The 20,159-nt window shown below is 49.1% G+C and overlaps 1 protein-coding gene across 1 annotated transcript in view; it reads left to right on the top strand.

Annotated features, from left to right (window-relative positions):
• Positions 1-20,159, top strand: part of GLIS3 (GLIS family zinc finger 3) — a 443,094-nt gene that overhangs the window by 398,742 nt on the left and 24,193 nt on the right. The window contains exon 9 of the mRNA XM_004714455.2: positions 13,969-14,144. Within this exon, the coding sequence (XP_004714512.1) occupies positions 13,969-14,144 (176 nt within the window). The remainder of the gene's footprint in view (positions 1-13,968; positions 14,145-20,159) is intronic.

Below are 20,159 nucleotides of genomic sequence, written 5' to 3'. Positions count from 1 at the left end.
GATCACCAGGCCTTTCTTCCATCTCAGTGTGACTCTCCACAGACAGATGGGTGGTGGCCGCCTACAAGGTGCATTGACTGGGGACCCAACCTGGGGGGATGTGTTTTCTTGAACCACCGCTACCCTGCTAGCGTTCTAGATGCCCTGACATTCGCAGGTTCTTCCAGGGGCTGTCAGTAACCAACACTGCCCTCAAGGTCTCATTTTAAAAGCCAGCATTGGGAATGTATGATGCTGCTTGTCTGGATACTAAGGAAGTGAGACTGTAAATCACTGTCTATTTAAGATCTTTGCATTTCTGGAAGATTCCTCAGCTCTAGTCAAACCAGCCTGTTGGCTGCCCTCTGGCATGGCTGGTTTCTGCATCTTAATTCCTGTTCTTCCTCTATGCTTTTCCCGTCCTTCCTCTACCTACTTCCTGCCCTTCCTCTACCTACTTCTTGTCCTTCCTCTACCTACTTCCTGCCCTTCCTCTACCTACTTCCTGCCCTTTCTCTACCTACTTCCTGTCCTTCCTCTACCTACTTCCTGTCCTTCCTCTACTTTCTTCCTGTCCTTCCTCTTATGTACTTCCTGTTCTCCTTCATTCTTCCTGTTCTTCCTCTACGCTCTTCTGATGACATTTTTTTTGCCACTCTTGACTAAATGTTACTCAGTTCTTGCTGCCAGCTGAGTTCTCTTCCCAGAAAGCCTCCTCTGACCCTCAGAACTCAGAGCCCTGTCCACTCTCATCTATGTGCCATTACCAGTCTAGGTGCTAGCTCTCTGATTGCAGGCACCTTACATTTCACAAGAATGTAATAAGCTCTCAGAGAGCTGAGGTGTGTTATCAAGTTTGCCACCACATGCCTACCTCGTGAGACCCTGAAGCTTCACATCGAGATGGCTGCTGTCATAAACAAGTGCCGCTGTAAAGTGAGACAAACACTCTGGCTCTCTTGTGTGTGTAAATGTTGCGTTCTCCTGCAGTGATTACAAGCTGGGCTGCTCACTGCAAGGTCAGCAGTTCAAAAGCACCCACTGCTCCTCTGGAGAAAGACTAGGCTTTCTACTCCCATAAAGAGTTCTAGAAACCCACAGGGGCAGTTTTACCCTATCCGATAGGGTCACTATGAGTCAGCATCAACTAGCTGGTGTTGAGTTTGGTTTGGGTTTAGTGATCTCTGAAGTGTGCCATTGTGTTATAAAAAAGGTTGAAACTGCATGAGAATTACCAAAATGAGACAAAGAGATACAAAGTAAGCCATGCTTGGGGGTGGAGGTGGGAGGCGCACAGGGAGATATGTAAATAGACTCGCTCCTCAGTGGGTTGCCTCAGACTTACATTTGCAAAATTCCCACCATCTGCAAAGCACAACGGAGGCAAGCACACTACAGGGAGGTAAGCTTTTGTGCCCAGCCTGTACCCTCTGTGTCGGTAGCAGCCAGGATGGTGCTGTCAGATTGGCACAGGACTGGCCACCACAAGGCTGCTCCTTCAAACCCACAGGAGACTCTGAGGGAGAAAGACGAGGCTGTCTGCTCCTGTAAAGGTTTACAGCCTAGGAAACTAGAGATGGCTGTGAGTCTGCATAGACTCGGTGGCGGTAGAAATCCTTGTTGTGGGATGAGTGAAGGAAGGAAGGAGGAGTTCTGCGTGTCCTGCTCTTCGCCTGCCACGTGCTTCCCTGGTTCCGGTCATGGGGTGGCTGCGACAGGAACTCCACGAAGGAGCCCCTCAACTTGTGGCTTGAAGATTCATCCAACTCAAGTGGCTTTCTGCATGTTTTCATTTTTGAGGAGTTGCAATTGTGCAGAAAAAGCCAATTCTTTGGATTTGGGGGGTTGGTTGGTTGTTTTTTTTGTTTGTTTGCTTTTTTTTTCCCCCCCCCCAGCCAAAAAGGTGATTTGCAATCACCTTTGCCAAATCAGCTATCTCTATTTTGTTCCCACATCCCCAGCAAACCTACCTCATGTGAAGCCCAAGACAATGTTTTCTTAGTCCCTTGGATTTCTCTCAGTCAGGAAAGTGACTCACAAGAAGGTTTGGGGTGAAATATGATTCCTTTTCTCGTGACCTCACCGTCAGCATGTGTGAGTATGAAGCAACATGGAGTTGAGACTAAGCCATTGTGTTATACCAATGCGTCAATGTGATGTCTTTTAATATGCTCCCTCTGAGATAGCCAGTCATAAGGAGCCAGAATTCCCAAAGTGAAACCCCACACGCCGGTCTAGCGGAGTCAAGACGTCCACATAATACAAGATACGTCATCTGTGACAGACGGCAGGGCATTCTGAGGAAAACCGCTACTGAGTGTTTTAACCGTCTGATGGGAAAGCCACATGATCGTTTCCCCTCCAGGGTGAGACTTGGGTGCTAAGAGACTGCGTCCTTTGTCGGAGCGAGGAATGGCGGTTATTCGTGGTGGAGAGATGCTCGGGAGACTCCTGCAGAGAGCAAGAGCCAGGAGTTCTTTGGGATGAGTCTCCTTGAGTCCTTAGTCTTCGGCTGCTTCCCTGTCAGTTACAAGGAGAAAGCAAACAGCCGCGCAGCAGCTTCCTGCTGCTTTAATCCTGTTCTCCTCGGAACATATGCTTAGGGTCCTGCTCTTCGACGGATGTTCTTCCTCTGAAGCCGAAGCCTTTCGTCCCGGGGCAAATAGAGTATCCAACTGGGTATCCCACCCGATTGGGAAAATGTAGCCTCGGACTCAGTGGTTCTCAACCTTCCTCCTGCCACGACCCTTTCACACAGTTCCTCATGTGGTGGTGACCCCCCCACCAACCATAAAACTGTTTTCGTTGCTACTTCATCACTGTCATTTTGCTACTGCTATGAATCGGGTGACCCCTGTGGAAGGATCATTCGACCCCCAAAGGAGCCACGCCCCACAGCTTGAGACCCGCTGCTTTAACTGGATGTGAAGGTCGGCTTCATTTGGGAGCTATGTCTGCTGCGTGGATACCAGACTTGGCGATGAGTTAAGAGCTAAGTGTCTAGGACCAGTGGTGTGATCAGTAGGCTGGTCTTCAACAGCAGCAAACAGGCACCGTGTCTTCAATGTATACGCTGCAAAGGACTCTCAGAGGTGCTGGGGTGAAGAATGGCAGCAGACATCTGAGCATATCATGTGCTCTTTCCAAGCCAAGAACCTTCCCTGATTGTGGATTCTCAAATCTGTGCCGTTGCCTCCAATTCATCACTCTGGCCAAATATTGAATTCTGTCTTCCAGAGAAGCTGCAGAAAATTCCTCCAGGCTTACTGTAGTAACCTGACATCCTGCTGCTTGAAAACGATTATGCATATATCAACAGCACATGGTAATCCCTTCGAAACCCTCCTCCAGCTTGTTTCTTTTCAAATGCATGGATTAGATGTACTTTTGAGGTCTTCTTCAGCAGCCCGCAAAGGCACCGGATGGTATTTGGCAGGAGTTCTGTATTGAAACGTGATTCTGAATGTTCTTAGTACTACGGTCTTCAAAACACTTCTACTTGCAGTTGTGTAGCCTGAAAAGGGGGCGGGATAGTCCTTGTTTGTGGTTTTTGTTTTGTTTGAAATCTACGTATACCACCCTTTCTCGGCACCCTTCTGCATCTCTTATATAACTTGCTCAGTCCCCTCTCCTCAAGGTCGTGGGCCAGATGGAAGGTCACGCCTGACACGCGAGAGAAGCTCCTTCATGACCTTGGGTCCATGAGTAGACAGCCTTGTTTTGACCTTCTCCGGGCAGCCTAACGGCTGTGATCGTAGCACATGGCTTGTTCCAGAGCAGAAACCTGAGTGCCCAGTGTCTTGGACCACCCTAGATATATTCTCTTCTGGTTGGTGCTTTTTTTATTTTTAGAGAATTTGGCAGATTCTGACTTTGCTCCCGTGTCTCCCTCCCTCCGTCACATCAGAGCCCGAAACAACTCAGTCACAGCCATTCTGCACTCAAGAAATCCCAGATCAGGCTGGACTCTGGTAAAAATGTGTCCTGCATAGTTCTTGTCGCCAACATAGCCTTGATCTCCTTCCCATCTCTATCAGAAGGGGGACAAAATGTGGGTGAGCTGGGTTCTGGCCCAGCTTCTCCAGCGAGAAAACACGTCTATACCTTGGATGCTGATGATCGTGTCTTCTCAATCTGTGTGACTAGCTCCCCTGCAGCCTCAAATACCCTGCCTCTTCTCTGTCTCCAAGCACCCTTTCATCATAATGCACGTGGGAGCATTCTTGAAACTCATGGTCATCTTGTCATAGAAACCCAGCTGTCTTGGGCACCCAGTGCTACCCCAGCCAAAGAGACCACAATCAGGCGGCTCTAAAGTACACGGAGGACCTTGACTTCTTCCCCGCTCTGGAGACAAAAGGTCCACGTCAAGCCCCAGCTGTGTCGCTGCTTCCTGGGACCTCTCTCCTCGTTTCTGGTGTCTTCTGGTGAGCCCTGGTGTCACTTTGCTTGTCGACGACCCCCCTGTGGCATCCGACTCCTCCTAAGAAGTGTCTGTGTCTTTCTGCCCTTTTACAAGCCACCACGCAGAAGTGATGAGGTTTCAGACCCACCCTTCTCTTGTTGTCCCAGTGGTTGTTAAGGAGCTGTCCAGGGGACTCTGACTCAGGAGCAAACTCGCTGCTGTGTTTGAGGCCATTGTTGCAGCCACCCTGTTAGTCTGTCTTGTTGAGTCTTCCTCTCTTTTGTTGACAAAGTTGACCCTTCTCCAGTGTCTGGTCCCTCCTGATAACATGTCTCAAGTGTATGACAGATCTCTCCATCCTGGTTTCTAAGGAGCATCCCATATGACCTCATTAACATCATTAGGAAAAACTCATTTCCAAACAAAGTCATCGTCTGAGGGACATTTCCTTTGGGGGGGACACAACTCAGCCATGCAGCCAACTTCATGGCCCTGCCATTGTCGTGCTTTGTGGAGGAGTAAGCAATCACTGTTTGAGTCTTGATCTTGACCTCCCTCGGGAATTATTTGTAATCAGCGTTGACGCAGGCTGGGGAAAGGATGAAGAGCTGCTAAGGCCCCTCCGAGGGAGACCTAGCTCTTTGGCTGGTTTGGGACAGACTCCTCAGACAGCCGTATAGCCAGTGGCTTGCTTGGGGCCTGCCCGGGTAGAGAGTGTTCCAATGACCCACACTTTCCAGTGGCCGTTTCTACACGATTGAAAGCTGGTGTCGATTGTTTAGGAGCAGAATTCAATTTGCCGTTCCCCCAGTAACGTGCTGTGATTCACTCGTGGACAAATCTGGATTGAACTGAGTCCAAGTGTCTCTTTTGTGAGACAGAAGGGAGGTATAAGTAGATACTATAGTCACCAAGATGAGGCAGCCAGGAATTCATGAAGTGATTCATAAATCGTTATAAAGACCACGAAAGTCTACTGAAATGGAGTGCTGTCTTGCCATACAAAGTGGGGATTATCATCGGGGGGTTGTTGTTGGCTGTGAAATCAGATGTGAAATCCTTAAAACTGTGCTTTTCTTTGGGGTTTTAAAAAGGTTGTTTTTTTTTCCTTCCCCGCTGTCTTTGGCCAACTGCTGCAGCCATTTCTCACTGATCAGCTTTCACAGATGAGTTTGAACCGCCCCCACCCCCCGAGATGAGACCCCACAATTCTTTGGAGGGCTTTAAAAAGAAAAAAAACCCACCTCCCCAGATCCACCGCAGACTTGTTATTTCCTTTCTACGCAGCAAATTAACAGGACTTTTTTCAGGTGGAGACAGAGTCCAGCTGTTTGAAAGTATTCTTCCTTGTTTGGGAAGCCATATGAGGGGCTTCACAAAGTTGGTGGAAAAATGGAATTTAAAGATCACAGAACTTTTCCAAGAATGTTTTGACATCCCCTCGTCAGAGAAAGCATGCGTGGGGGCGGTGGGGGCGGTGAGGGAGGGTGGCAGTCCATAGCTCCCATCAATCACCAAGCCAACGGCTCCTATAAATGCTGCCGTGCCTCTTTTTAAGGGTGTTAACTCCCAAGGCACACAGCCCCAGAGGGCTCCCTGGAACTGCTTACATCTCAGGTGCAGGGGAAGAACGGGAAGACACAGTTATGAGATGTGCTTGACCAGCAGTGCAGCTTATTGGTAAATTTTATTGGAAGAAATAAAACTAAAAATTACGCATAGCACCATGTGGGGCTTATAGGCAGGGAAAAGAGCCCTTTCGGGAAGGAGTTAGCCAATTAAAAGATTCTCCAGGCAGACCTGTCTCTATTGTATGGCTGAAAATTGAGCCACGGGGTGAGTTCATTTCTAGACCTGACAAGTGACCCAGGGTCAGAGTCTCAGGGGTTCCGCCAGTCTCTCTCTGGCCAGTCTATCCAGGACCTCCCAATGGCATCCTCCCAATGACCGGGCTCCATTGGGTTCTTCTCGAGTCTGGGCTGTGGATACTGATGCTCCTGTGCTCTATCCGTGCACTGGATGAATGGCTTCCGTGCAGTTTCTGTTTTCTCCACTCTTTCCTCTGAGGAGGGATAGGTCAATAGGTGCACCTTCACTCACCACTCAGGAGCTTTGACAACTCTGGTTGCTACTCACCAAGGTGCAGTGAGGTTCAACAGTGTCCTTGTGGACCATGTTATACCCATTGACCTTGATGTGCCCCCGAAGCTATGGTCATGAGCCACCAGACCCAATGCCTCATTCCCTCAAGGTGTTCGGTTATATCACCGATATTTTCATAACTTTGCCCTTCCTTTGCTTTCCAACACTGATGGCTGTATCTTCAGATAAACGTAAATATGTTCCTAAGTATAGTTCAACTCTCCCTCCTAACCCTGTATATCTGTCTGTCCCTGCAGCCCTTCATTTAAAAAAAAAAAGATCAAGGCTTCCAACTACTAATCAAGCAACTCGACAGCACCCAACAACATTGTTTAGTTTAGTAGCTCAGTGGGTTATGCATTGGGCTGTCAACTGCAAGGGCAGCACTTGAACTCACCAACCCCTTTGTGCGAGAGAGATGAGGCTTTCTGCTCCTGTGAAGATGTAGAGGTTAAGGAACTCAAAGGGACAGTTCTGTCCTGTCCTGCAGGGTCACTGTGAACCCGAGTCAACTGCATGGCAGTGAGCACTGTTTCAAGAAGACCCCGGGGATTATTTTTGGTGTCAGTTTAAAGATGATCTCAGGGCAATATATTTGGTGATTCAGCCAGGTTCTGTGGCTTCAGAACATCTGAATTCCATGAAAAATGGAAATTCTGTTTTTCATTTTAACCCCCGTTGTGAATCAAGTTTCTCCTATAGAGACTTGATCAAAATGTTCAGTCCAATAGCCGGGCACCATCCAATTCCTTCCCTTCAGGGGGAAGGAGGCAATAGCTACCTCCTGAGTGAACCAAGAAATGGGTGATCTTCTGCTTTGCCATTCCCAGTGAGAGCTGAGGTTATCTGTATGTTGCAGCTGAGGAAATTGAGGCAAGGGGAAGCTAGGGAATTTTCTCAGGATTTCTCCATGAATGAGGGACAGAAGAGGCAACCTGCCACAGCAGGTGTTGAGTTGAGTGAGAATCTCGGGTCTGTGAGGTGCCCTGGTAGCACTGTGGGCTAGGCGTTGGGCTGCTAACCACCAGGTTGCCAGATGAGGCTGTCTGCTCTCCTGAAGACTGACAGTCTCAGGAACTCTACACAGGTCGCTCTGGGGCAGGGTCAGGTTGAAGGCAGTGAGTTTGGTGTGTCTTCAGGTCCATGGTGACATTATTTCTAAGGAAAGTGGGACTTGTGGCTTCTGGAGCAAGAGTAGGTGGCACAGCTGTTAACCTGTTAAGAGTAGGTTCTCAGCTGTTAACCTGAAAATGCTGGCAGTTTGAACACATCTAGAAGTGCTGCAGAAGAAAGGTAGGGCAGCCCGCTTCCTACCTACATCAACATTACCAACCTTGCAATCCTGGTGGAGAAAGAACTGAATTAAAGAGAAGGTTGACCGCTGTGGCCAATGTAACTAATGTTGGTGAATAATTCGTATAGAAATGGTCATGGGAGCATAAGTTTCTGAGTAAACTTTTGCCCCAAACACGTTAAGGTATTATTCAAATTAAATTTCAAAAATCCTTACAGAGTAAACTTGCTCTGAAACACCTTGACACGTCATGAGCCAGCATCGACTTGATTGTCTGCTGTTCGGGGGTTGGTTGGTTGAAGGGTGAGCCAGGACCAAGCCCTGATGTATTTGACTCTCACGCCATCGCTCTATTCTGACTCGTAGTCACCCTGTAGGACAGAATAGAACTGCCTCTGAGTGTTTCCAAAGCTTTAAATCTTTATGGGAACAGAAAGCCTTATCTTTTTCCTGCAGAGCCATTAGTGGGCTTGAACTGCCAACCCTGTGGTTAGCAGCCCAACATGCACACTACAGCTACTATGGGACCAGAATCAGCTAGATGGATTTGGCATTTCTCTGGATCTATGCCAATACCCACCTCTTCCTCCTTGGCAGTTGATTTGCATACCACCGTCAGCAGCTGTATGCGTCTTGGTTGGATCTGACCATTCTGGGAAACAATCTACAACCCAGTATTGCACTTAGAAGATGCTGCCCTACTTCCTACAGGGTCAGGGAGCCCAAAGATTCCAGAGGGAGGAGCAGGGAAGCAGAGTAGGAGGGCAGGGGTAAGGGGCGTGACCAAGCAGTATGTTAGGATGGTCCCACAGTGTCTCAGGTGTGTGTATGAATATTTGCGGAAACTTTCTCATTCCTCAGTGCACCAAACTCACTGCCATCGCGTCACTTGGAATCGTGGGGGTTTGTACTCCCATCAGGAGTTACACTCTCGGAAGCCCACAGATCCCTTAAAACCTGTTTCCCAATTTCTGGTTTCACCCCTCACTCTCAAATCAATGCGCAGGCTAAGATTGTACAAATGCCTCCACTAAATGAGTACTAATGGTTGAACAATTGCCTGGTTTGCTTTGGTGTGAAATATTTCTGGTTAAGCAATGATTTCTTCTTCTTCTACTTCTTCTTCTTCGTTGTATACATATTTATAGAACAGTCATCTGTTGTTTCAAAGAAGCATGAGAGGTAAGTGATGTTGAGATCCACCTGTGAAGTGTCCGCGACAGCTGATGGACAGGGTGGACCTGAGAGATTTCAGAAGCCGCTCTCTTGACTCCTGCACTTCATGGTAACTCAGGGTGGTCAGCATGATGTCATCCCAGGAAGCAAGATGCTCCGTAGAAGTAAAATAGGTTAGAGAACTGCGTACAACCTTGTTGCTGTTGTTTAAGATGAACGTGTTTGTCACTAAAGACTTCAAACCCATTTCAGTTTTACTTCGGGGACTACACTTTTTTGGCGGATTCCTTTTAGCACAAACGACCACATTCATAGAAATTAAATTAATAATGAAGCAAGAAGAGATTAATACTGAGGGTCCCAGAGGCTTTCAGATCAATCTTATGTAGCCTTTTTGCAACGTGACAAATTGGCTCTGACCTTGGGGGTCTCCCTGTGTACACACTGGTTTCTGACACTGGACTCGTCAGTGCTGAGTGACCGCAGATTCTTTATTCTGGCAGTTGGCATGTTGACCGCGACCGTGCCTGGTCGCTTCCCACCTTTTCTCCATGTCTGAGTGTGTTCCACATGAACGTTGTGTACTGTTCATTGCCTTCTCATATCAAAGCCTGCTGTCGTGTGTGTTTATTTCACTTTCACTGTTTATTTTATTCGTTTATTACTATTTTGTTATTACATGGATGGATTGCCACACTGCACTTGGAATTCTATCAACGGTACCATGTGACTTTGCTCCTTAGTGTTACATGGCCTGACCTACTCCAGTTTGAATTTATTAACGTTATATGATTTCATTTGATTTATTTTAATCTTAATAACACAGAGTAAAGTCCAGTCCGAACTGGTAACAAGTAACGTGTGGAATTGGGTCAAGCCTGAAAACCATGTTGCTGTTTGGTTCCCGCTCAAAGTGATCCCATGGACCACAGAACAGAACACGCCCTGCCCTTTGCCATCTCACAATTGCGCCTATGTTTGCGCCCGTCATTGCAGCCACGGGCAGTCCCTCTTGTCCTGTATTTGACCAAGAGGATGTTCTTCTTCAGGGACAGGTCTCTCCTGACAACACATCCAAAGTACGTGAGATGAAGCGTCCCCACTCCGGTCTCTAAGGAGCACTCTGGCTGTACTTCTCCCAAGACAGACTCTTCGGTTTGTGTAGCAGTCCCTGGTATTTTCAGTATGCTTCTCCAGCACCACGATTCAGATGCGTCCATTCTTCTTTGGTCTTCCTCCCTCATTGTCCAAGATCTGCATGCATATGAGGCAATGGCAAATGCCGTGGCTTGGGCCAGGTGCACCTTAGCCCTAAAAGCAACGTCCTTGCTTTTCAATACTCTAAAACAGTGGTTCTCAACCTGTGGGTCATGACCCCTTTGGGGTACGTGTGAAGAAAAACGGGACCTGAAGATTGGAGGAAGACTTATTAACAACTTGCAGTGTGCAGCTGCTTGCTGAAATAGGGGAGGAAGTCAAGCATTTGCTGCTGAAGATCAAAGGCGGCAGCCTTCGGTGCAGATTATAACTCAGCTCAAAGAAACCCAGAATCCTCACAACGGGACCGAGAGACAACATCATGATACTTGGAAAAAGATGGACGTCCTCAAGGATTTCGTCTTGCGTGGATCCACAATCAGTGCTCGTGGAAGCAGCACAAAAGATCAAAAGATACATGGCACTGGGCAAATCTGCTGCACAAGACGTCTTTACAGCAGTGGTTCTCAACCTTCCTCATGCCATGACCCTTTCATGCGTTCCTCATGTTGTGGTGACAGCCAACCATCAAATGATTTTCTTTGCTACTTCTTCACTGTCGTTTTACTACTGTTATGAATCGAGAGACCCCTGTGAAAGGGTTGTTCCACCCCCAAAGGGGTCACCACCCACAGGTTGCGAACCGCTGCTCTAGAAGCTCTGCTGTTACCTGTTCAGTGTCAGAGCAACATGCAGCCTCTAGGGACAGATGGGTGGCAGCTGGGATGAGGGGCTTTGGCCAAGCATCTCACCCGAGTCTCCTTGGTGGAAGGTGAGAGTTCCACCACTGCGCCACCAAGGCTTCTCTCGGCTGCTTCCCAAACGGAGCTCGCTGCCATCAAGTGGATTCCGACTCACAGCGGCCTTAAGAGACAGGGAAAAGCTGCCCCCGTGGGTCTTTGAGGTTGTAACTCTTCATGGAGTAAATGCCTCATCTTTCTCCCATGGAGTGGCTGGTGGCCTCAAACTGCTGAACTTGTGGTTCGCTGCCCCAGTTCCCCCCATCTTGGTCCTGATATAAACTTCGTCCATAACGTCCCTCTACCCTCAGCAAAGAAAAAAAACAACGAAACAGGACTTATGTCCCACGGCTTCTTTCTGCCTCCAGTAAACGTCTAGAAGTTTGCCCACATCCAGTGTCCTGGCTCAGGACATTGTAAATTACTTGAGAAATTCAACTCACACACCCTTAATTTTTAACGAGTAGAGTCCTTCCCCAAAGAGGACTCAAGTGAATTGACTTGTACCCCCAAAATCAGTGACAGAAGCATCGGTGACCAAAATGTGTTGGGGCAGAACACGGCCCACCTTCGGGCACAGTGAAGGCAACCATCAGCCCAGTGGACTTGGGGTGGGCACCCCTGGGTGGTGCTGTGCTGCTGGGAGCTCTGCCACCGGCGTTGTTCAGAGACCAGCAGTATCGGTCCAGGTCCTGGATAGATCTCAGTGGAGCTTCCAGATGAAGGCAGACTAGGAAGAAAGGCCTGGTGAACTTCACTTGTACACAAAGGCCCTGTGGATCTACAGCACTCAAAGCACACGGTGGCCGCAGTGAGAGATTGGAGTGCGCCAACGAGGGAACAGGGCTGGGAGGTGCTCTGTGCCACACACCAGGCTCACCTTGAGCCTCAGCCATCGGCCACAAATGCCAATAAACCAATCCTTTGTACATGTGTCGCCTTCCACCCAGTGCTTTGTGGACTCATTCCACTGCAGTGGTGGCTTCTGTGACCTCCTCACTCTCCCCACGCTGACCCCGAACTAGCCCAATTGAATGTCGTTTTCATCTGTTCCCCGCATTACCAACACACTGACATTGTCCTCCCAAGTCCACATCCTCTTCCATGTGCCTGGTTGCCATCTGGTCCGTGCTGGCCCCAGTGACCCCATGCGCACCAGAGAAGGACTGCTCTCCCTGCAGTTTTCTGGGGGTGGATTTTGGGGGGCATTAGGTCCCCAGGATGTTCTTCCGAGGCTCCTCTGAGTGAAGCGGTGAGCAGCATGTCCATACAAGTGACTCCGTGGGCTGCTTGCTAACCACAAGGTCATCGGTTCAAACCCACGAACCACTCTGCAGGAGAAAACAAGGCTTTCTACTCACATACGTAGTCAACGTCTCAGAAAACCCACGGGGGCGGCTGGTTCTGCCCTGCCCTGTCGGGTCGCTGTGAGCCAGAATCAACGAGACGGCTGTTACAAAGCACAAGCTGTCACTTTCAAGGCTAGGGATCTCGATGCTGCCAGCGCTCGCCTACAGCAGAGGATCAATACGATTGCCCATTTCACAGCCCAGCCTGCTCCGTGATGTCACCTTATTGAAGCACAAGACGCACCCCACCTCCCTCTGAGAACCCAAAGGCTTTCTGTGACTGACTTGCGCTCCTGCTAAAGGCGACTCTCTGACACCCCGGGGAATGTTCTTTGCTGAGCACAGAACCCCGTCCATTCTCTCTGATTCTGCATTTCCAACCACCCTTGACCTTGGAGGTGTACACTAATTTACTCCTGGCAAAAAACAACGTCTTGCTTAAGGAGGATGGGATCAGAGGGGCTTTGAGTAAGGACTCGCGGCACTTCCTGGACATCAAGTACACCATCCAAAGCACAGTGTTTATGGGCTATGTGTAAATGAATCAGAAACATATGGATTCAGTTTCCCCTGAAATGCAAAGGGATTTTAAAGTTAACAGAAAAGGGGCCTAGCCAAATGTGCTTCGACACCACACCCACGATATTCGAAACGCACTTTAGGAAGCTTGATCAACCCAACTGTCTCTCACTTCTCCCCAGGGCGGGTCTCTTACATTCACTTGGTTTCCCAGTTGAGATTTTGCTGTGGCCTCAGGTGACTGCCCCGTAGGGTTCCCTTGGCTCTAAATGTTTACAGGAGCTCTGGTCACGCTGTGGGTTAAGCTTTGGAGTGCTGACTGCACTTCAAACCTGCCAGCCGTTCCTCGGGAGAAAGATGAGAGCCATGCTCTGGTCAAGATTTACACCCTTGGAGGCCCAGCCGAGGGTCGCTGTGAACTTGAGGCGATCAAGCAGTCTTGGGTTTGATCTTTCAGGCGCTGTAAGGGGCAGACGCTCAGGCCTTTCTCCCAGGAACCGTTTGATAGGTTCAAACCACCAAACACCAGGTTGGCGGCCAAGTGCTTAATCGGTGCGCCCACCAGGTCTCCTTTCCGTTGAGGTTTCCTAAAACCCAACCCAACCCAACCCAACCCAACCCAACCCACCGCCTCTGAGTCGATTCTACCTCACAGAGGGCAGCGGACGGTCTCCTTTAAAGGTGTCAATCTTGGATGGGGGACCTTTCTCTTCCGCCAAGGGCCATGTGGGTATTGATCACATCTTTCAAGAGCTGCGCTCACTTCTCAGCTGAAAAAGGAGCTTTTGCTGTCTTTGGTCAAACATAGCATTAACTCCTCCCTAATGGAACGACTTCTCTTTGTGGAGGGAGGCGCGTGACCTCAGCTGATACTGATGATTTGGGAGCCTTCTACGGCCCAAGGGCTGGACCTTCCCCACCCCTGCTATAAATCTATAGCAGATGGCTTCCTCTTTCTCCTGTGCAATGGCTGGTGGATTAGAACCATCAACCTTGCAGTCAGTGTCCCAACACTTCTCCCAGGCAGAGTAGGGCGTCAGCACCTGGCTTTGACGCATGTTTCTATTCAGTGTCCCTCATGGGTTCCTCTTCTGGTTGTTTCCCCAGGTTTGCCCCTTCTGCTTCGTCTCCGCACCACATCAGCCCCCGGAGAATAACAGCCCCCTCCTCGATCCTGCAGAGGACGCAGGCCGCACTCCCCCGGCCGCCGCCCGGGGCTCACCTGAAGTCCTACCAGCCAGAGACGGGCTCTCCTTTCCAGCCAAACAGCGTCCACGTCCACGGTAAGTGGGGCCCTGGCAGATGCCAGGGTGGGTCCCAGAAGGGCTGCCATCTCCTTGTTTCTCAGCATGCGTCCCAGCTACTGCCTGTGGGTTTCAGGGGCTCTGATACACCCCAATCGAGACTTGCGTGGAATTCCTTTATGATTTCACACTCTGAAACCCTAGGACATTTTCTGGCTTGAATCCTAAGAGGGGTCTGACTTCTGAAGCCCCAGAGAGGTCTGGCCAGACAGTGCCCCATAGACAGGCCTTGACAAACGCATCTTGTTTTCTGTCCAGGGGATAGCTTGTCACAGAGCAGGAGTCCTCTTCCTCCATTTTGACATGACACTTTAAAAAAGAAAGAAAGAAAGAAACCAAATTTACTGCCATCCAATCCATTCCAACTCACGGCGACCCTGTAAGAGAGTAGCCCTGCCCCTGTGAGTTTCCCAGACTGTAGGAAGCCTCGTCTTTCTCCCAAGGAGCAGCCGGTGTTTTTGAACTGCTGACTTTGAGGTTAGCAGCCCAACTTATAACCAGAAAAGAACTACTTGAGTCCCATACAAGGAGGCTTCAGAAAGTTCAAAAACTCCATCATCTTTTCCATGAACTCTTTCTGAATCAGTTTGTACACCCTTATCCCTGTCTCTCTGTGTCCAACTCCGCTCCCTTCTTCAAAGCCCAGTGGAAATACCGCTTCCTCTCTGAAGCCGTCTCTGGGTACCCCCTCCCCCTCCCCCCACACACCCAGCTTGAATGTTGACCCCTGGGCTCTAAACACTAATTCCTATCAACATTATCTCTTGGTTAGTGTTTATCTATAAGTACGCATTTATCTGTAAATAAAACTTCCCTTGACTCTTAGTCTGTAAGCTTCTCCCAGAGGTAGGATTTTCTGCTCCTTTCTGAGAACTTGGTGCAATTGTTTGCCTGTGGTAGACTCATTGGTGAGTGCTGGATGGTGGAGGGAGGAGGACCCAGGAGACCCACAATTGTCTCTTCAAACAGTGCACATCTCCTGGAGACTAACCCTGAGTGTGCGTGGGGACCGAAGTCTGGCATGATTGACTTGCTCTTTTACTATTATTTTTCTTTAAGCTCATTATACAGATTTAGGTAAGTCGCTTAGCCAAGATGCCCAGGAAAATGAATGTCCAAGTCCATTAGCCCTGAGCACTGCAGATCCCTGGGGTCCTCCTGGCCATTGGATCATCTCTCTATGCCATCCCTGCACGTTGAGTATTTATGACTTCCTGCTGGTACCCGGACTTGCTTTATCTGAGCTATGACTCAAAATTAGTGGACAGTGTCCCCCAAAACAAATCTGAGTCACATTCAAATCGGTGGGAATGTGCATCAAATACCAAAGATGGCGGAAGCCAAGCATTCTGTGGAAATCGGCTTGAATAAGGACACCAAAGAAAGGGACTTGATGGCTCAAGAGGTGACAATGACATACAGGCAGTAGGAGGAGAAAGACCTTGGGGTGTGCTGCCCCCCCATCTCCTGCTGCTCACGTACTCCGTTCACTCCCACCCTGCAGCCAAGGGTCGCCACCAACTGGTTGCCAAGAAGTCCGTTGATTCATGCTGGCCCCCCTCGTCCCCACGCCACCACCCGCCCTCCAAGTGTGACAGAGGAGACCTTGTCCCCATGAGTTTGTCAAGGGTGCATTTTCTAAAAGGGGACTGGATACCCACCCCCCTTGCTTCCCAGCAACACGTGGGCTCCCACCATCCTTTGAGCTCACGATGATGCTTAGCTTCTTCTGCCTGGTCCATCTCTTCTTAAACTTTCATGTATTTCTTTGACCAACAAACATTTATTGAGTGCCTACAGGGGCAGGGCAAAGATGCGTAAGAAAGACATCGAGGAGGCGCAGCCTTCTGTAGGGGTTCTCGCAGCCCAGCCCCACCTGGACCTAGGTAGGGCAATCCTGGTCCCCTGTGTTGAGAGCAAAGCTGTCATCATCCCCTCCAGGCAGGTGGATCTCTAGGTTGCCAACCACAAGGTCAGCAGTTTGAAACCATCAGCCACTCTATAAGAGAACGATGAGGTTTTCTACTCCCATAAAAAGTACAATGTTAGGAAACCCACAGAGGTTGGGTCCTACATGGTGCCTATGAGTCATAATCAACTTGAAGGCAGAGGGTTTGAATGAGGACGTGAGCCTGTCCCGACTCACGGAAATCCCGTGCTTCTCAGAGCAGAGCTGTGCTCACGAGGGCTGCTTTTTGACAAGTCGATTGCCAGGCTTTTCCTTAAAGGTGCCTCTGGGTAGACTTGAACTACCAACCTTTGAGTTTGCATCTGAGCATTTGGACCAAGCCCCCAAACCAAACCCCATGCCTTGCCACCAAGTCTGTTCCAACTCAAAGCGACCCTAGAACACAGAGTAGAAAGTGGGGTTTCCACGCCCATAAATCAACAGAAGCAGACAGCCTCATCTTTTTCCCACAGAGTGGCTGGTGAGTTAGAACCACCGACCTTTGGGTCAGCAGCCAAGGGCTTTAGCCACTGCCCCCACCCCCACCCCCAGGGCTTCTTTGCACCATGCAAAATCAGTCCTTGATTCTAAGACACATGTTTTAACATCTCCGTTGTGTCTCCCAGTCAGTGGTCTTCTATAACTGACAGCGCCTTTTCTTTCTGGTATCATCTGAAATCATGGAACGTATCTCGCCCTGCAGTGCTGTCATCTCAGTGAAATGTAATATAATACACCTTGATCTCAACTGCGTGTGAGGTGGGAGTGGGAGGGGCGGCGGGGGCAGCGCAGGGGGAGCCCTGATGGTGTAGTGATTACACGTTGGGGTACGATCTGCAGGGTTAAGCCACTCCTCAAGAGAGAGACGAGGCTTCTCTGCTCCTGTAAACAGTTACAGTCTTGGAAACTCACAGGGACAGTCCTGCCCTGCCCCGTAGGGTCACTATGGATTGGCACTGACTGGATGGCAGTGAGTTTTGTCTTTGGTTTGTGAGCAGGGCGGACGGGGGAGAACAGCTAACCTATGTTTAGAGGGAAGAAGAAAATGGGTGGAAGCTCTCTAAAACACGACCAGTGTTTGTATCAGGGGTGAGGATAATGGTTGCATCTTTATCTCTACTTTCTCAAGAAATCAAAAAGGGGGTTGGAATTTGACTCATTTGAATGCAAATGCCAGTCAAGGGAGAACGCTGAGTGAGCAGCAGCTGGGCTGACTTGCCTTCTCTCTTCGAGTTCTTTAAGGAAACGAAGCAGACCCTCCAGGACAAGCTGTCCCCCGTGTACGTGGTGTTGCGTGGGTGGGTGACGCAGTGCTGGAGGGAAGAGAAGGGAGAGCATCTTCTGGTTAGTTGCCAGTCACCACTGACTTAGGGTGATCATTTCTTTTTTTGGTACTTGGAGACTTGCACCCTTTATTATGAAATCGGGCACTTTTCTTCTGTTTTTTAAAAAAAATCATGTTAGTGGGGGCTCTTACAGCTCTTATCACAATCCGTACATGCAGATGTTATGGCAAGCACATTTGTATATATGTTGCCATCATCATTTTCAAAATGTTTTCTTTTCTACTTGAGCCCTTGGTATCAGATCCTCATTTTTTTCCTCCCTCCCTCATGAGCCCTTGATAATTCATATCTATTTTTTCATGCGGTGATCATCTCTTAATGGGTTGAGTTTGTTCAGTGTGCCTTTCGGCCTATGTGGGACTTGTTTGTTCGGGTGCGGAATATCCTGGTGTGGAGAGAGGACTAGGTACGCTGTAGGGAACACCGTGACACATGGAGAAACGATGGAAGCCGCCAAGGATTTCACCTTGTTTGGACCTACCAGCTATGCTCATGGAAGCACGGTTGAGTGATCACATGACATGTTGCACTAGAGAAATCGGTTACCCTGGACCTCTTCAGGATATTGAAAGACAAAGATGCTATTTTGAGGGTTCGTGCACTCCCGCCCGTACCATAGAATTCCCAATTGCCTCGTATACTTATGAAAGTTTACATCGAATAAGGAAGATTGAAGAAGAATCAAAGCATTTCACTAGGGTGCTGCCAAAGAGTATCGAACGTCCGATGGACTGACAAAGAACAAACAAATCTGTCTTAGAAGAAGTCCAACCGGGGTACCTTGGGGAAGCCAGGCTGGTGAGACTTCATCTCACGTACTTTGAAGTCCGTGAGAGCCCCGTCCCTGGAGAAGGACACCGTGCTTGGTAAAGTGGAAAGGCACCCCCAAAAGGGAGGTCCTGGGTGAGGTGGATGGACACAATGGGTGCAACAGTGGGCTCAAGCACAGAAGCCATGACGAGGAGGGCACTGGGCCAGGGGGCTTCTCACTCTGTTGGGCATAAGGTCCCTGGAGGCGAGAACCTACTCGCTGGCACTAATAATAACAACCACCACATAGATGGTACTGCATCCTGGGGATCCGCAAGATGGTCAAACCCTGAGGAGTTGGGGTTTCATGGCTGAAGAAAACAATGAACTGCTATGAATTGAATGTTGCTACTCACGCCAGGCTCCTTGGTACCCAGCTAAGACCTCGCGTGCTCTCTGTATTGTTATGGAAAGGCGTTTTGTGAGAGGGGTACATTGAAAAGATGGAAGAGTGTTACTCTTTCATGTTTCCTCACCTGGATGGCTGGATCCAGCATCGTGGAAACAGGCACTTCAACCCCTCTTAAAGCTTGATTACTAAAACCCCATGCAGTGCCAGGGCTGCTGCTGCCGTTGCTAGAGGGAGGGAATGGTCGCAGCTTTCACCAGCATCTTCCCTCTTGTCCTCTGTTCTCCCTGCAACAGCAAGAGGTCAGGAAGAAATGCCATGGCTATATTTTTAGAGATGTGAATGGAAACATTTAAGAACATGAAGTGTTGGGGTGTCGCTGCCTTGGCAAAATACACAGGCACCTTGAACAAAAGGTCCTTCCTGCCACAACATGACTAATTAACCTGTTTGCTAGGTCAGAGGCACACGGAGAAAAGCAGGTGTCCACATATTTCAGAAGCATCAGTGCATTTGAATTATGGGGCTGGCGAAGATATTGAAAGTACTGTGGACCACCTAAAGAACCAACCAATCTGTTTGGGAAGAAGTACAGCCAGCATGCTCCTCAGAGGCATGGATGGCTAGATCTGGTCATAACGTACTTTGGACATGTTGTCAGAAGAGATCAGTCCCTGGAGAAAGACAACATGCTTGGTAAAGTAGAGGGGTCGTGAAAAGAAGGGTGGCCCTCACCAAGATGGATCGACAGAGTGGCTGCAACGATGGGCTCAAACATAAGAACAATTTTGAGGATGGCACAGGGCTAGGCAATGTTCTGTTCTGTTGTACATAGGGTCACCTTGAATTGGAGCCAACTCTATGGCATCTAGCAACAACATATATTTCAGTGGTTGGGACCTTGGACCTGTTCTATGTACTTGTACATTGATACTGCTGCATTAAGTCAGAGTCCTCGGAAGGTAGCACTTGGAGAGTCTTGGTCTTATAGATAAGGAGAATCAATCCACTGAGTTTGATCAATCCAGTGTGTTAATTGATACTGTGATAGTTAGGTTTATTGTGCCAACCTGGCCAATAGGAACATGTGGGTGGAGATTAGGTCACAGTTTGATTGCAAAGCCCACTCCAACGTGCTGCTGCTGTAGCTAGTTCTCTGCCTTGACCTGTGTGCTACACTACCTGCGGGCCAAGCCAATCCATGGATCATGTTGGTAGAGCTTGAGGCTCCTTCGAGACCTGGTTCACCAAGCTGCTGGTGGGTACATCACTTGAGCTTGAAGCTGGTGGATCCTGTTGTTGAGCTTGAGTTTGAGTCCCATCAGGGCCTGTCTGGCTAAACCCTCCAGCTGTTGCTGACCCACCCTGCGGTCTGCTGCCCGAGGGCAGCCTCTGCCTGCCTTTTCTGACCTTGGATCCCAAAGCCCACAGGATTTGAAGGATTTCCAGTATATTAACTATTCAATGAAAATGAGTAGAACTGAGCCTTCTGTACTGCTATGTGGACTAATTAGCTGTTACATTTCTTCTTGCTATATAAA

Source organism: Echinops telfairi, unplaced genomic scaffold (assembly GCF_000313985.2).
Source record: "Echinops telfairi isolate 266 unplaced genomic scaffold, ASM31398v2 ScPeMD7_25;HRSCAF=90, whole genome shotgun sequence".
Classification (NCBI taxonomy): Eukaryota; Metazoa; Chordata; class Mammalia; order Afrosoricida; family Tenrecidae; genus Echinops; species Echinops telfairi.
Note: the sequence above shows the minus strand (reverse complement) of the source record. Positions and strands in the feature narration are given on the sequence as shown.